We start from the raw sequence: 12,943 nt of genomic DNA, 5'->3' as shown, positions 1-12,943 counted from the left end.
TTCTCTCTCTTTTGAAAACGGAGATCTGCAGCTCATCAAATCCTGGGATAATTTGTAACCTGTGTTTTTAAAATCACTGTTTTGTTATTATATATACCTCTCAGCTTCCAGATTGGGGGGTTCAAATCCTTGCTTCTGTGATTAGCGTTTATTTTTTTCTCCATATTCATTCCCCTGGCTCCTCTGAGCTACTACCCCCCATCTAAATACTTCATCCACGTAAATTGCCTTCCATTGCATGACTAATTAACAGAAAGCGGCTGAATACCAATATCAATTTACCATAAAGGACCGAGTGCGCATGTGAAAGTGAGTGGCTGAGAGTTGGAGACTCGGCGTAAGGTCTGCGGCGAATGTACCCCCCCGGCAGGGAATCGCATCCCTCACGTGCTGCTTAGAGGCAGGGGATACGCTAGAGAGGAATGGCACTGTTGGCAGGGCAGGGAGGCAGCGCTGAATGAGAACCGCGAAGAGGGGCGGGCTAAGTGCTTACATAGCAGTTCCGTCGCGGGGGTGTAGAATAGTAAGTTGCGGCGATTAAAATCGTGTTGCGGTTAGTCTGTGTGCCAGTAGGTGGGGTCTCTGCGTGCGGGATTTTGACAAAGCCACTCACCAAGCCGGTACTGCGGACCTACCGCCGATAGACGCTGCCTGCTGCGCCTCGCTGAAACGCACCCGCGCACACACGCGCTTTCGCGCACGAACTCACACTTCGTTCGGGGAGCGTGACTGCGCGCGACGACCTGAACGATGGTGTTCATCAGCACCTCTCTCAAATCCGTGATCAAGTACTTCAAGAAGAAGGGTGAGCACTTTTCGTCAACATCCTCTGCTCGACATACCTCGTTCCTGCGGTTATTTTGATCTGTGTGTGGTTTCAAAGGTTTGACTCTGACGGGGTGTTGATTAATGGTCGACCACCGTGTGGTGACCTTCTCCATCCGCACCTTACATGATGTCAGCTTTCATGTGCCGCCCGTGACAGTTCGGTATTAGCATGAAAAATACGAAGAAATTGCTGCATAAGTTAGTACAGCCATCCTTAGCTTCATATTTTTCAAAACAGCACTGGAATTGGTGATGTACCCCAAAGTATTTGTGATGTGTGTCTTTTTAATGCATGGAACTTATTTTCTCTGTCAGAACTACCTCACTCGAAGAGGCAAAAATGTGTCATTTTATTGTAATGTATTTTTTTTTTGCTTGCAAAGGAATATTATGCATACTTTTATGTGAATGTCATATTGCTGTAACTGCTTGCCATGCAGTGATACAACTGATTGAACTTTTTGTCCATTATTACTGAATTTCCTGACTGGAAAGTGGAAACCGTGCTGTTAGAATTAAGAAGTCACTCCAGGTTTTCCATTTGAACTTTCCTTTTGAACAAACTTGAGCACATCCTGTTGTTGTTGTGCTTGGACAGCAACATATTCAAAGCATCACTGTCTGGTTTATCTCCTACAAAGACCTTACCCTTTCCCCCAATAGAAGTAGATGGCCAAGCCATGTTTTAGTTATTATCCAGTGAGATCCGCTGAATAGTTGATTGGATGCCCTACTTCCTATTGCATTTTTTGTTCTTTTCCCAGTGGAATCTAATTGGTTAGTAATATGTTCACCAGGTATGGTCAAAACAGTATTGAAGACCACCCATCAGAAACTGGGTTGCGGTTACTGGAAGTTGTATTTGATTGGCATGTTACCCAAGCCCTTTGCTCACTTGACCTTTAGCCAGAGTTTGTAATAGCTGTGCTGTGTTATAGTGCCATTAAGGCAATTTTTCTCAGTGGTCAGGTTATTAATGGTAATTAAAGGTCTATTGGCATTCTCAGATTCACAGGCGAGCCACCTAATAGTTTGACAGCCGTTCTAACCTTGACCTTGCCCTGTCTACGATGAGCGGAGTTCATGGACGTACCTGCTAGATGCAGCAGGCTGCAGAGCCAGGCTCTGCAGCTATGCAACAATACATGGAACAGCCAAACCACAGGCTGGTAGGAAATGTGTGTCTTCTAGGAGACGTCTTGATGCTGGCAGTTAGTTTATGGCTCATCCTAATGGTCTGATGGTTCATCATAATTGTGAACAGGCGATGCTATTCCCTGCAACAGGGGCAGCTGCAGGAATGCATTTCTCTCACTGTTTTTGGTTGGAGTTGGATTAACCATGACAAATGCCCCAGACATCCTTCTCCAGAACTGCTGAGCTTTCCCCTAACGATCGCTGGTTAAATGCTGAAACTGCGGTTTTGCTCTGTCCAATCCCTTCTTCCCTCTCTCTAACCGCCCCCAAAGGGCAACACGCAAATTTGCGGGGACCGTGCTGGCAGCACAAGGGTGGTCTTTGAAAACGAAAGAACCACACCACATTTTTTAGAAAGGTGCAGCTACGAAGGAACAAACAGGGCATTACCCTAACAGTGTACTAATTTCTACCATCACGTTTGTGTGTCTGTTTGTGTGTGTGCATGCGTGTGTGTGTGTGGGTTATGTGTATACTGCATATTAGGTTGTGGGGACCACAATGGGATAAAAACCTGTTATTTTGACGTTGTGGGCACCTTTTTTTTTGCCCCCCACAAGGGGAAACTCACTTTTATAGTGGTTAGTCTGAAAAAGTATAAATGTCAAAAGTTTTGTATTTTTTTGGTTACTTATGGTTAAGCTTAGGGTTGGGTAGGGTTTAAAGTTGTCATTGTTGGGATTAGGGTTTTGCCCATGGAAATGCAGGACAGTCCCCACAAAGATGTGAATACAAATGTGTGTGTGTGTGTGTGTGTGTGTGTGTGTGTGTGTGTGTGATCCGTTCTTGACCTTGAGCTCTGTACACCAGAAGACCATTTTTACCAGGTAATTTTCATGCCATAAGACACAAAACCATATATGTGTGGGAGATTTTGTCATAGCTTTGTAAGAGAAAAGTATTTATGTAGGGTATTCTGGGCTTTCACCTTTCCATTTCTTTTGGCCCTGAATGTATTCTGTTCTTGCCATTGGTGTATGGAATGTCAGTGATGAATTGCAGTGTTGTCCAATTAACAATATACAGGAATGGTATTGTTTCTGTCAAAGCTAATAACGAAATTATTTACCCACGATTCCCTGCTGCACATGCAGGATTCATAAGTGGATTTAATATCTTTAAAAAATGTCTCACCGCAACCTCATTTCAATTTACAGAAGTCGTTTTAATAGAAAACACTTGTCATAGTGCTTTTTTTTTATGAAAAATGGATATAGGAGGAAAAAGTCCCAATCACTTGCAAGAATGTACCATCTTCTGAAAAATAAGTTGAAAACGGTATAATAATTACATGTCATGCATTGGATTGCTAATAGTGTACAAAACATGCTAATCAAGATGTGTTATAAAGTCTAAGAACTGGCCTGATCTCGCCAACTGGGCATCTGCTCAAAGCCTTCAGTGATTTCCGCCTCTTAACTACACTTTTCTGCTCTCCGGCAGCGGTCTCCAGCTTGGACGAGGAAAGCAAATGGACGGTGCACTATTCGGCCCCCTGGCACCAGCAGGAGAATGTTTTCCTGCCCTGCACGCGGCCAGCCTGCGTGGAGGACCTGCACCGTCAAGCCAAGGTCAACCTCAAGACCGTGCTCAGAGGTAAGCCATCTGGCAGGTGTGTCGGTACAAGGAGAGCGTGGGAGACGGGCATCTGTCCCCAGATTGGCCATGCGTTGAACCATGTCTCCTTACTTAACATGAGAAGATGACCAGTCATCAAGCTGACTGTGAAGTGGTTTTACAACCTGCTCATCAAAAAACTGCACATTGTTATGCATGTGTCCTCACATCCAATCATTTTTTTTTTCCTTATCTTACCTAGCGAGGGCTGTCTAGCAAGTAAACTATCGACCTAAGCCTGTGCAACCCAAATAATCGAGAAGATACACCTGTGTTAAATGGCGTGGACTTCAGGAGAGTAGCTACAGCTTTCTTCTCAAATCCACTGAACTGGGAGGCAACTGTAAAACTGGATTAAACAATTGGGGTGGGGGGGATGTCTTATTGACAAGCTGACCTTCTTTTGTGTGAAAGATGAAGCGGAGGATGCGAGCTGACAGCTAATTGTATCAGAGGAGGGAGTTTTCATGGTGTTTCCCATAGGAGGCCAGTAAACATTGTTTTCTCTCCTGCTTTTCTCCTTTTTTTTGAGGGAGTGTCTAGACCCTGTCAGCATAGCCTGCAATGGCTTGCAATGCGTGGCTGTCTGCCTCTAGCGTGAATCTGACAGTCAGTAAGGTGCGACCACCCCATTAATGGTCCCCAGGCTGCCTGTGGGTGATGGATACTTCCACTCGCAGGTGCCCTACTTGTTCGCTGCAGGGGAAGTAAAAAAAAAAAAAAAAAAAAACCTTCTCCCTGTTTTTCTTCCCTATTCTTTGTTTTGTGATTTTAGTAGGCAAACAGCAGGAAGGAAAGTCTTTGAAATTCAGCTATCGCAAATAGCCGATCTCAGGGGCTTCCCGCTGTCGTCAGACAGGGAGCCACATGCTGCGAGCCATATTTAATTTCTGAAATGCTGCTGACATGTGCTCAGCAGGTCTATTGCAACGGGCATCCTTGACCCGCGGACAGGTGAGGACCACAGTTTTGTGTTTTTGTCACTTTGTGAAGTGCACTTTGGGTGTGAGACCGGAGAGTGGATTTGAGTACAAGTGGGTACGACGCAAATGGCCTGTCCCCCGTGTACTCTGTTTCACCTTGGTTCACATTGGTTCCGTTCCTGAGACACCTGTCAGATGATTGATCGCCCTAATGAGGAGGACACCAGATGCCGGATGTCAGCACCTGTCCCTTTGTCCAGGCCCTGTCAAAATCTGAGTGATATCAGCGATGCGGTCAACTGTCCTTCGGCATGGGGTCTATCCATGAATTGTTTTAGGACTTTGTTACTGCTGCGTTTAATGAGACTAGAGAACCAAGGCTAATAATCTTTCTGAGTAATGCTAGGAAATGTTGATGGATATGTGTGGCTCGGCAGTTTAGGATACTGTGCCAACCTTCTGATCAGCGGCAGAGTAATTTGGCTGGCTGATACTGCCTTCTCCAAAATGTGTTTTGTTTGGATCAAAGCATCTGTTAAATAAATAGAATGTAAAGGTTAAAACCTGAGCCTTGGCGGAACAGCACAAGTGCTTCTGTACTGCGCTGATGTTGTTTTAATATCAGCACATGCCAACGATTCTGTGGTTTTTGCTCAAGCCATGTGGTTTGCACAGGGTGTTTTTAAAGGACTGGAACACCCCCATCATCAGAAACGTATGTGTGGGCGGCCAAAGTGCTGCTGTGAGAAGAACCTCATGGATGTCAAACACACAACATTGTTGTGATGATCAGGCAAGACTAATCATTGGGGTGGAGATGGAGGTATGACAATCTATGAGGAAGTCTCTTCATTGCTTTCAAGACACCTACTAATATTGTACTAGAGGATCTTCACCCAAATAAGAAACCCCAACGTCGTTGTCAGAAAAGGGGGTATTCATGTAATCACTATGAAGTATAGCAGACATTACCTCATATCAGAGGACTGTCTATGCATTAGGTATCAAATCTCATGAGAATGAAACCCCACCATATAAGAAAAAAGGCAGTATCCAGGACAAAAGGCTTAATTCTACATAACTACGTAATACTGGTGTGTATTTATTGGCTAGTGCTGCTGATATTATTAGCCTTGTTCCTTTGCAGAACATTTTTACCCATGATTCTCTAGAGAATCTGCTGGTCTTTTCTGGATGTGGAGAATGTAGGCCACAAGGATCTCTGTTGGCTTTAAATAGGAGGAACGACTAGCTCTATCAACCACATTATTTTTAAAAACACCTTGGATGCTGCATTTTACAGTGCACTGGAAATGGTCTTTATGTTTGCGCTGTTCTTCAAGGAGAGCAGTGATTGACGGATGTCCTGTTAACTTTTGGCTGGTGAAATACTGGGGGAGGTTAAAGTGCTCCTGAATGTACAGTTGGACTTTTGGCGAAGCACTCAAAGTATGTGACAATGCCTCTGCCATGAATTCTCATTACAGCTTCTTTTCCCTCCTTGAACCTTGTGACCAAAAGCCTTCTAAAAAAATGAGCCCACTTTCTGCTATAGTATTTATTAGCATGTCACGGGTTCCCTTGGTAACAAAGGAGAAGCTTCCAGCCTCTAAATATGAGTGTTCAGACTGGATTTGAAAGCACCGCATCATCCACGGATGCTCAGCATCACCATTATTTCTTTCTGTCCAGACCTGGCTGCATTTTAAGGCCCCAGGCTACAGAAGAAGCAAAAGGGGCAGTTGATTGGTTAGATGCAAGATGTCATTTTTCAGATTACCTTGACTTGAGCACGAGTCTTCAAAGAGATGCGCCATCTACATGCAGCAGTATGAGAGCAATGAGGTAATTACCTCCTGCATCACACCCTAATGAGAGGAAGAAGGAGGTTCTTCCTCAGTGGCACATTCTAATTAGGGTAGTCGTCAGCGACAGTAGGCTCATTCGGTGATAAGGAATTGATCTGCCTGCTTCTGTCCCCACAGGGGGTGCAGTCCAGACAAGCCACCATAATTTTGTAACTAGCCTCTGTACCCATCCTTTATCTTTGTCTCCACCCCCCACTGCACCTCAGTGTGAGATGTGCAGGTTAACTATCTTAAGGAATCTCTAATCATGCGAACTAGCAGTGTCGTCTGAATTGTGACACCTTCCTCAAGGGATGGGTCCTCACACTGTCTCACATATCCCAGGGACAGCTACATTATCCGTGTCCATATGGTGACCTCACCCGGTGACTTCATGGCCATGTGTTCCCCGTGGAGTGTAATTAACCTAGCTAATCCTTTCCTCCGGCTGCTCTTCGCTTGAAGCCTTCTCTGTATGGTCATTTGAGACTTTGCATCCAAGGGTCTTAGTGTGTGTGCAGTAATTTTAGAGGCTGCATTTCTGAAGAGTTTAAAATATTTGGCCATATGGAGAACAACCACATAGACAGGAACAGCCAATATGGCTGGGGGCCTAAGAGATCAATAATTAATTGCCAAGGAAATGTGTGTAAACATATACCTTTGCACATTAGTCCAGCTCCTGAGGTCACAGCTAGCAAGCAAAACAAGACCAGAGGAAGGTACTTAGTTAATGCCGGTGTTCTCAGCTGTAGAACCTACCTGTTCACAATAACAAACCAGTAGCCTTATCCTCACCCAAGCCATCTATTCATTATCATCGTCTTTCTAGAGCACTTTACCAAGTTATGGAAGTTTTCAGATGCAACTGAAGAAAGCTAAAGACATATATTATTCAAAAGGATTTTAGCAGATTGATTGAGATGTTATCCAAGCGGTATCCATTATTTATCCATTACTTATCTGCTCAGTTCCGAATATCTACATGTTGCAGATGAGGATCCGGGGTGGCATGGTGGCCAGTTTCCCCTCACAGTCTGAAAACATGCTGAGGATAATTAGAGTTGCCAGATTGCCTGTAGCATTGTGTGAGTGAATGATGTGTGTGTGTGCCCTGTGATATTCCCTGCCTTATGCCTGTAGCCTCCAGGAACGGTTCTGAACCTCCCAAGACCCTGAATAGGACAATTGGTTTCAGAAAATGGATGGATGAAAATGAGAATCCAAAAACGCCTGACTCTGCCATGTCTAGTTTTCATTTGACATCCATTTTCATCACACTGGTCACTTTATCTTGAGGCAGATCAAAGACCCACCTTCCACACTGCGGCCACAAATCATTCTCGAAGGAGTGCCAGTCCTCTATCCACCTCATGGGGCACGGCAGGCTGCGTAAGGTTCGTATCTTATGAATAAAGACATCCCAGACTGGTACATTTATGGGATTTTCATTTTCCACTGAATTGACAGTATCTTGCTAGTATTGACACCATTTTGCTAGTTGGAAATTGATAGTAATGAGTTAAATGCATTGCTTGACTATTTCCAACTAGCAAATCTTTGAAATATACAGCAGACATCATTGGGGATGGTGAGTGGCTCTCCGGGTTAGGATGTTATAGTTGTGATCAGAAGGTCACCAGTTCAAATCTGGTGGCTGGTGGTTTGTTGGGCCCTTGAGCGAAGCCATTAATCCCAATTTGCTCCAGAGATGTACGTCACTAAAATAAAAGCATCCGCTAAATAAGTAAATGTAAAACCACAGATGAAGAATTGGCATTATATTACTTTTTGGTTAACATATTTTTGTCTTTGCGCTTCAGGACATTCTCAGAAAGTAGAGCACTTCATTCTTTGATGCATTGTCTCCCCAGTTGTGCTTTATTGCGTTTCCTTTGTTTTTGCTGAGCAGACTTCTAGGTCCAGCTGTTTACTGTCCTTGCTTCCTGGTCTGATCCACTGCAGCCCACTCAGCTGCCTGATCTCTAATGAATAATGGTGGAGCCTTTCCAAGGAAAACATTCAAGAGGATCAAAGCAGCTTTCACCACAATACCTTAAAGCCCTGTTTCAGTGGTGGCATATATTTGTGTCTTTCTATTTGAAATATTTCTCATTAGTATTTACAAAATTGTGAAGTACCCTGTAAATAATGAAGCATTTGTGGGTGTTTTTGTTTTGGTTCCTGCTGAAAAAGGCAAATTGAAATTTGCCCAATTATCAGGCTGATCAAAAAACGCCATTCCACCTTTGTAGTAAGTTGGAAAGAAAGCACAGGTCGCCTTTCCTAGAGTCGGCCAGATGGTCTCTGGTAGTTCTTTCTGTAGAAGAGACAGCAGGTGGCCTCGGTGGAGGTTAAAGTACTGGTCACCAAACTACTCAAGGCTGAGGAGGGCATTGCTTCAATACATATCCAGCTGTAACTATAATCGGTGATGCTGTATTGGAGGTCACTGTCTGTTAAGAAATTAAATGATGTTGAAACACAAATTACCTATTAGAGTTGGCACCATATAATTTTTTCTGGTCCGATACTATATAAAAATTTCAAGTCACTACCAAAACCAATCTGATATATATTTTTTTCCAACTACTAAGTATCGGATCAATGCCATCTCTATTAGCTACAGTTCCTTATTGACTATTAAAATGAGGAAGGTGGCCCTTCTAATGATACAAAGTCTAATGGTCAGATATACTAGTGTTTATGGGTTTATTGAGACAGTGTTGGAATTAACGGCAAAAAACATTCAGCATCCCCTAACCAGAAGTCCCTCCATCACACGCCCGGGAAAAAAAAAATAAAATCTTAAAGCTTTGGCCCATTCATTAATTACTTAAGTGATCATGTGTCTAGTGGTAGGGGATCCCTAGTTCTGGTCTATTTTTGTTTGGGAGTCCCTGGACCTTGGCCAGCATGACTTACAGTGAATATTTTTTTTTACTGCAGTAGTTCAGATTAAGATTAAGCGCTCATCAGTTCAAAAAGCAATGCCCCTACCCTTGGGTCAGGAGCTTTTCATTAACACAATAAATCCGCATTCTAAACCACCATGATGCGTTGCCGGTTGACATTGGCCCATTTTCCCATTGTTCTCCTTTTTCTCAATCATGCTAGTATTGCTTGAAGTAACAAGTTTTGTTTTTACCCTATAAAATATGGTTTGTTTGTTTTTTGTTTGTTTGTTTTGTTGCTTCTGAATTATTGGCCCTTTTCTCTGGGTTCTCCTACCCAATATTCTGTGACTGTTTCTCTTGCCTCTGCCCAGAATGTGACAGGCTGAGGAAAGATGGCTTCTGCAGCTCTCAATACTACTCGCAGGGCCCGGCCTCCTCGTCTCGCAACCTCTCCGACGGCGGCCTGCCCAGCCGTGAGGACACCAGTAAGAAAGTAAGCCAGCAACAATCCCACCCCACTCCACCCCGGCCCTCTCACAGTGTTTACAGTCTTCTGATATTATTTTCAGAAACTGTTCACTTATGAACAGTCTGAAACATTGCCTGATGGAAGTGTTTTATGAAGCATTTTTAAAATCTCTGGCTGCATGACTCATTGGTTCAAAGTAAGGACAAAAGATTTTCACGTGGTAAAATTCAGTCGTTTTGTTCATGTACTTATTTTTCCTCATCTCTACCTTGAAATAATTACCAAGATTGGTCAACCTCTAATCTGTTTATTTTTTATTTGAATAATGCAGGTTTATCAAAAGTTCTGACAAATCTTATAGCACAAGCATGCTTTCTGCCTTGGCCTCAGGCCAAACTAAATGCCAAATCACACTAAGTTTGTTGTGATTGTTTTTCTTGAGCACTGAAATACAATATCTTGAGTACTAATGGGGTCAAGGGAACAACCAAATTATGATTCTCAGGTATTTTGTGTTAAAATCAATGGAAAAATAATTCTGAGAATTCATAAACATTTACTTCGAATTTGTCTATCAACTGAATGTTAACATTTGTGGTAGACTGCCCCCTATAGTTTGAAAATAACTTAAATCTGTACTGAATGTAGTTTTTATGGAATAGCGTACAATTGCAATTCATTTTCCAGTCTCTTATACTGGTAAGTGTCATGGGCTCTGGATCATATCAAAGACAACATTGAGCATAAGGTGTAGGGTGGCAGATCGTCGTAAAAATAATGTAACTAGTCTGATAATGAGCCAACTTAGCACTCAGAAACTCAGTAGAATTTATGCTAAGTAGATAGTGCTATTGCCTTACATCTCCATGGCTGAAGTTCAAATCCCATCTGTACTCTGCGTGGAGTTTCCACAGTTTCCAACAATTCATGTAGGTTTCCTCCTGCAGTGCAAATACATTAATAATGTTGTCAGGAATAAAATATTGGCTAGAAAGAAAAGCACGCAATACCGGTAAGTAGAGTGACTGTGAATATAATGGAATAAATTGCATGCGGGTACTACTCACTTTATCAGTAAATTCTTTTGATTACAGTACAGCAGGTATGTGACCTTGTGTATGACAAGTTTTGATGGGTCTCTCAGTAAGTTCAAATGAGTCCATCTATATTGTAAAATGTACCTGTTGTCATTGTTATTTTTTTTTTACAAAACTTCAATAATTATGAAATTATGAAAGTAGCATAGAGAATAGAGGAAGACCACACTTCTCTGCTTGAGGATTTATTTACTTTGTACACAGATTTATTTGAAGCTTGTAGTATAACTTTTAGGGTAATAACAATAGACTGTTAATGTAGTTCTCTAAACCTCAGATAAACACAAAATGTTGGAGTGAAATGTTTTAATGTCATCTTTGCACTGACTGCAATAGTAAAATGCAGGAGTACTATTGCCCACCTTTCCCCCCAATTCTGCCCACAGTCCACAATGTCCTCTGCCGAGGAAGAGAGGTTGATGTGCTCCATGAGATTACAGAGCCCTCTGCTGGAGGAGTACCACATCAACGGGCAGATGCACTGGAGCAAAACACTACCGCTGCCCACCCCTGAGGAGAAGATGAGGCAGCAGGCCCAGTGTGTGCCCATCGATATCATCCCCATTAATGTCACTGGTAGGCCGCACCCCCTTGAAAAAACGGGCTACTCCTCCTTTCCTTTTCATCTCCATGGCAATGTTCTACCACGTCAAAAAAAAGTCATTGTGCCATTAAATCATTGTGCTGTTGAAGGAGGAAAACATGGTTTTGTGTTATTGTTTTACACCTGTTTTGCATTGATGTCATTTTACAAGATATATATTTACAGCGGAGCTTGGTATCTTAATGATGCTAGTCAACATTATTTTTTGACCTTCAGTATATAACTGTTGCAGTACTACAGTTTTTAAGAAGTCACAATTAATGCAAATTGTCAAGATTCTCTGTAGCTGACCCGGAGATCGGACACATTCGGCCACTCTCAGGCCAATGGGTTGATTTTTTCTGTTCAGTATGCTTTCCCATGAACTACGCATGATGTGATGTAACCTCCATTCTGCTCTCACCGTTCCATATCAGGGGAGAATTTTGATCGGCAGGCCAGCATTCGGCGTTCCTTAGTTAACACGGACACTCTGGTCAGGCGGGCTAAGAAGGTCAAAAGGAGAAAGACAATAACAGGTGTCCCAGACAACATCCAGAAGGAGCTAGGTATGGATGTTTGCTGTTCCATTCACTGCTTACTGCGTGGCTACTAAATCCTATCCCCCCTCAGTTTGTAAAGGGCTCTTATGGCAGAATCCACACTGGTGACAGCCATAAGGACCAATAAAAAACCAAAACACAGGCATATACTACTTGCAAACAACTGAATCAAAGGAAATTAAAACATGAAAAATGAAACTCCACCTCTGTCAGTGTCACAGTTACAGCTCTAGTTGTCAATACCTTTTAACCGTTTCCACCTGGTTGTATAGATCAGTTTCTCAAACCAGTCCTCAGATGGTCCACGTTTTTGCTCCTTCTCAACTCTCAGGGCAATGACAGAGAACAAAAACCTGGACTGTCTGGGGGTCCCAGAGGACTGGGTTGGGAAACACTGGCGTAAGGTGTTTTGACTTAGGAAAAAAAAATACATTCATATTTATCTTTGTATTTTTTGTCTTCATTGTTAAGAGTTGCACCTTTGAAACAAAGCAGTGGTGCACTAATTTTGACTGTTTAATCTGTGCAAAAATTACCTCCTCAATTCTGTTGTTTATGAATCTTTCAAGATTTTATATAGTAAACTCTAAACAGAAGAATATAAATTATTCATTCAGGCCATTCACAGGTTTAGATATCACTAAAGTGTGAGGGCTTGCAGCAATACATCAGACTGAGAATCTTTCCAACTTTCAAGTCCAGGCTGTACTGTAGCCACACAAAAGGTTTGTTATGACTAACCCAGGGTGGATTACACGTTAAAGCCAATTTTGTGTGATGTCATACTTACAAAAAAAACTGGTAAAATCACCTTCCTAGCCATAGATAATACAGTTTGGCTAATGAAATTTGTCAATTTAAAAAGGCACTCTTGCATATAATCTTCAAATCCCTTTTGTTGATATAATCAACACTATTCAGA

General features: G+C 42.5%; 1 protein-coding gene across 8 annotated transcripts in view; it reads left to right on the top strand.

Moving 5' to 3' along the window:
* LOC125707266 (NHS-like protein 1) overlaps nucleotides 1-12,943 on the top strand; it is a 76,728-nt gene that overhangs the window by 56,189 nt on the left and 7,596 nt on the right. For 6 of the 8 annotated variants that reach the window (XM_048974274.1, XM_048974278.1, XM_048974277.1 and 3 more), the window contains 4 exons: nucleotides 3,469-3,621; nucleotides 9,681-9,802; nucleotides 11,262-11,451; nucleotides 11,896-12,027. In XM_048974274.1, coding sequence (XP_048830231.1) covers nucleotides 3,469-3,621; nucleotides 9,681-9,802; nucleotides 11,262-11,451; nucleotides 11,896-12,027 — 597 coding nt within the window. Of the gene's footprint in view, nucleotides 1-521; nucleotides 806-3,468; nucleotides 3,622-9,680; nucleotides 9,803-11,261; nucleotides 11,452-11,895; nucleotides 12,028-12,943 lie in introns of those variants that run through there. The other 2 variants (XM_048974279.1, XM_048974275.1) reach the window with 2 other exon arrangements.

The sequence above is a fragment of the Brienomyrus brachyistius genome, chromosome 14 (assembly GCF_023856365.1).
Source record: "Brienomyrus brachyistius isolate T26 chromosome 14, BBRACH_0.4, whole genome shotgun sequence".
NCBI lineage: Eukaryota > Metazoa > Chordata > Actinopteri > Osteoglossiformes > Mormyridae > Brienomyrus > Brienomyrus brachyistius.
This window is presented reverse-complemented; position numbering and strand designations above follow the sequence as displayed.